This window comes from Branchiostoma belcheri, unplaced genomic scaffold (assembly GCF_001625305.1).
Source record: "Branchiostoma belcheri isolate BF01 breed outbred unplaced genomic scaffold, Haploidv18h27 scaffold34, whole genome shotgun sequence".
In the NCBI taxonomy this organism is placed as follows: domain Eukaryota; kingdom Metazoa; phylum Chordata; class Leptocardii; order Amphioxiformes; family Branchiostomatidae; genus Branchiostoma; species Branchiostoma belcheri.
In genome coordinates this window covers 2,421,862-2,426,477 of record NW_017803954.1, presented here as the reverse complement: position 1 = coordinate 2,426,477, position 4,616 = coordinate 2,421,862, and the positions used below count along the sequence as shown (strand labels likewise).

At 40.8% G+C, this 4,616-nt stretch overlaps 1 protein-coding gene across 1 annotated transcript in view; it reads left to right on the top strand.

The window, feature by feature from the left end:
* The window catches only part of LOC109475589 (alpha-2,8-sialyltransferase 8F-like), a 23,628-nt gene that overhangs the window by 14,625 nt on the left and 4,387 nt on the right, over positions 1-4,616 (top strand). Inside the window, exons 4-5 of the mRNA XM_019776288.1 lie at positions 3,487-3,631; positions 4,064-4,176. Coding sequence (XP_019631847.1) covers positions 3,487-3,631; positions 4,064-4,176 — 258 coding nt within the window. The remainder of the gene's footprint in view (positions 1-3,486; positions 3,632-4,063; positions 4,177-4,616) is intronic.

Below are 4,616 nucleotides of genomic sequence, written 5' to 3'. Positions count from 1 at the left end.
TGTTTATCGGGAAGCTGCCATTTCCTTTTTAGGCAAGAGTTAGGAGAACACAACATACAGAGTTTGTTTTTCTGGACCAGTCATTTGGCACACACCCAGTTAACATTATTATAGTCCGTAAAATATACCTAAACCTCCTTGCTGCAATAATAGGTTTACCAAACAGGGCACAGCCTGCAATAGGTTGTATTTCTTAACAAAATTTATTGTATATTACTGAAAAACAATTTTTTCATTTGTTTGTTTAGGATTTTCCATGCTGAACAGATTGAGTTGAAAACACTGTATAGACAGACAATGATGATGAAAAAAGATTGATTGATATACCTGTGGTGGTGGTGGGGGAGGGGAAGGGCATATACATTTCATCCCTACCCATGTACCTATTGTTAGATTTTGTTTTGTCGTTGGAATTAAGAAAAAACCTGAGCCCAGTGATAAATATGAGATGTCAACACAAACGATATGATGCTGAAATGATGGCTAAAGTGTAGTAATTTCTGCCCTGAAGATGTCCCTGAAGGCTGGTTATATCAGAATCAATTTTATCTTAATGCCTTCTCAGATATTCATCAGGACAGTAACTGTCAATTTTGCACTGACCCAATAACGTCATCACTTGCTTTGCACAGCACTTATAACAGTGCATCGTACCAATTTATATCTGTTCCATTAACGTTTACGGTTCCCATTTTGTGAAATACTGTCTCAGAGTGACAAATCAAGCGAAATGGACTTGTAAAATTGCTCGGAGGTAATAGCTTCTCTTGGCGTGCATTAAGCTACGTGACTGTTGATTATCTTCCCTTCCTAATGGTATTGCAGGCAGCATTAGTGCTGCATTGTGATATCGACAGCAATTTTAACAGACATCAATCCTGCTTGCTGCACTCATTGTTCTTTACAGGTATTTAGAGCTGTCGGATATTTCTTGTTTTATCCAGTATTATATCCATAACAGACTTGAATCCAGCAACAGACTTGAAATGAGGTGACCTTTGTACCATTCACTTCAAGCCTGCAAGGAGGCCATTTTAACCCCCAATTTGACCTTCGTGTCAATCTGCAGCTACGCCTGCCAAATGGATGCCATTGTTGTTCTGTTTGTGATTGACACAGGTAGCAACTGTGATGCAATTTTTATTGTATCCATGTCCCTACTTCTAGGCTTGAAGTCAATTAGGAGATGAGACAGGCTAGAACTGCCAGTTAAGTATTTCATGATATACAGAACCCATTTATCCATGGTGTATCTTAATAAAAAATTGAGAACCATTTATGCTGCTGTGCTATATAATTGGACAGTCCATACTCAGGGACAAAAGCTTAGTTATACTGTAAATCTTTAAATGTTCGCTATGGAGTCTCCACTTTGAGAAATGGACACACAAGCAAATACCCGAACAGACCCATGGAAAACAAAACCTCCATACACGGAGGTAACTAGGTTTCCTTCTGTAATAAACACAGTATTAGTAGCCCATGGAGCAACCTCTGACAGCTCCCACTGATACAGCTGCCTGCATGCTAGCAGAAACTGCAGGTAATCATTCGTTCGGTAGAAACACTTCCAGGTTATAAACTTTTTCCTTCATTGACGTTCACATTGATCAATGTCACTCCACTGACAGCGGGAAGTACGTTTGTGTAGAAACTGAAATAGTCCTGCGACAAAGTAAGCCCCTTTAAGAATTAGTTACGGGAGGAAGCCATCTGTTGTTTGCAGGGGATTACAGCGAGATTGCCTTGTTGTCAGGTACTGATTGTGTGTCCCGCCCTCCCTTTAGTTTTCAGACGTGACTAGAAATGGGAAAAGGAGATAAGTTGTACAATACAGTAAACTAGATAGGAGGGACGGATGCCTTTCTCTTGGTTTACAAAATGTATGTCAGCCCCTATACATTTAAGTTCCCAAACTGTAACAAGGGAATATTTTCAATTCATAAATACGAGACTGGTAGATTTTTGAGTCATTAATAGTCTTTGAAAAAAACAAAAAAAACAATTGTCATGCAATTGCCAAGTGACTAGCCCTCGTCCTTGTTTTCCTACTTGTACCAGCCCACCTTGTATGAGGTTTGAGCTGGTTTGAGAATGCTGTCCATATGATATTAGATTATGTCTGCAATGTTTGGTAAGGTTGTAAACGTGTGACAGGCTCACTGTTCTGTGATTAATGTTACAGTAGATATTCCATTTACTTCACACCATCCCACACAGCAGAGTACAACCAGCTGGGAATGTCTGAAATATTTGTTCAGTAATGGCTTCTTGTTGCACAATCATGATGCATTGATCCTAAAGGTGGTTTACCGGTTACGCTAAAGAAACATCTGTCATCCTGGGTGAAAATTCAGGTTGCAGATTATATTTCTCAAAGTAGTTTTCATAGCTACATTATTATGATGACATCCTTTAAATATTAAAGCTCAGGTTGTAGAGAATCTTTCTTCAGCTCTGAAAAGATCCTTAAACGTTGGAGTCACACTAGCCGTGGACGACTCTGGTACACCTTTTTGCATGATAATGCCGGTGACAGAGTCGTGGAAAGCACCATAGGCCAAAACCAACCTTTGCCGTGCCGGGCCTCATGCAACGGGCCGGCCCCGGTTTTTTGGTGTCGCTGGCTTCCTAACGCACTCACCTGCCGGGCCGGGGGGATAAGACCCTAAACAAACGCAGCATTTAACCACAACACGGCCTCGGAGCACGTAACTCCATACAAATCATCGGCGATCGACGCCATATTGAATTCAGGAGTCGTTCCGCAAAACAGGCCGGGCCCTGAGTTTACGACAGTTATTTTCAACTCTCCAACGTTCAAGCTGCAGGTATGTGATGTAATCTGTCGTAAACTCAGGGCCCGGCCTGTTTTGCGGACCGAGTCCTGAATTGAATATGGCGTCGATCACCGATGATTTGTATGGAGTTACGTGCTCCGAGGCCGTGTTGTGGTTAAATGCTGCGTTTGTTTAGGGTCTTATCCCCCCGGCCCGGCAGGTGAGTGCGTTAGGAAGCCAGCGACACCAAAAAACCGGGGCCGGCCCGTTGCATGAGGCCCGGCACGGCAAAGGTTGGTTTTGGCCTATGGTGCTTTCCACGACTCTGTCACCAGCATTATCATGCAAAAAGGTGTACCAGAGTCGTCCACGGCTAGAGTCACACATGACATGTCAATGAGTGTGTTGTAGAAGGGGGTCTCTTGGTCATAGTTAAAGGATGGGGAGAGAGATCTGATGTGTACTGCTTCTTTTTTTTAATCCCGTCACTCAAACCATCAGCTCCCTATGTTTCTAAATTGTATATCCAGTGTTCTACCATGCTGCCATTACTGTTGAACCTGATTCAAAAACTTCATACTTGCATGTCTTACTGTCAAAGCAGCCTTTTGTCTCAATCAAGCCCCCCCCTCCCCTTCAAGGAAAAATGACGAATTGAAATGTCTGTGGGATTAGTTATGACACACCTGTATGTGTTCATTTCCAGGGAAGAGCTGCACAACTGCTGTTCCACCCAAGATGATTTCATTCTGACCCAAAAGAACACAAAAATAGGGATGACCATCCGCTATGCCATAACCAAGGGCAAAACCTTCAAGGTCAACTCTGCACTCACCAGACTGTTGCCAAAGGTGGGACTACAGCATGGATGATTAACAATTAATACTACATTGTAGTAGACCATATATTTTTAACTTGAGCATGTTGAAGTTACTTTTGGTCACGACTTTATTTTGAAGGTATGTTTTGTACTATATATTTTGTAAAAGCATGTACATGTATATGTAGGATATATGTATACAGACTTTCAACATTTTGTCTGAACCTGACCTGGTCCCTCATGATATCAATGAAAACTGACCAACAGGCTGATTTGAGTATTTCATGAATAAACAAAGACTCACAGTCAAACAAACAGTTATTCTAGAGGAAGTATGAGTTATCTGAATATGTTGCACTGTGTTTATGATATTTAATAGGAAGTTGAAATTTGAAAAAAAAAAGATACTATCACACAAAAAAAGACACACATTGTATAAAGTTAACATGATATTTTTTCACAGACCTCTCCTTTGTCTGGGAGGAGGTTCTCCCGTTGCAGTGTTGTGGGGAATGGAGCCATCTTGTCTCAGAGCGGATGTGGGCAGGAGATTGACAAGGCAGATTATGTCTTCAGGTAAAGTCCTTTGTTTTGTCTTTCACGGCCTAATATTACAAGTTCCCTTGTAAGGATTGACACACTTCTTAAAATGAATGCAAACAACTGTTCCCTTTTCATTTTTAAATTGAAACAACAAAAGATGTGGAATTATCTGCATTACAATGACACATACAAAAATAGGACAAGTGCATCTTCCTTTTTTACAATGTTTTGCTGAATCATATTTGTCATATTTTAGAACAGTCATATTTTAGAACAGTACTATGCCTGTGTTAACTATTATTGTGTTGGACTTGTCTCGATCAGCATATGCATGATGCTTTGTATCATGTTGTTTACACAACACTTCAATTCTGTTTTTCATTAGGTGCAATTTACCTCCTATTGGAGGCAAGTATGCTGAGGACACAGGGTTAAGGACCAATTTTACCACTGCTAACCCACTATCTCAAATA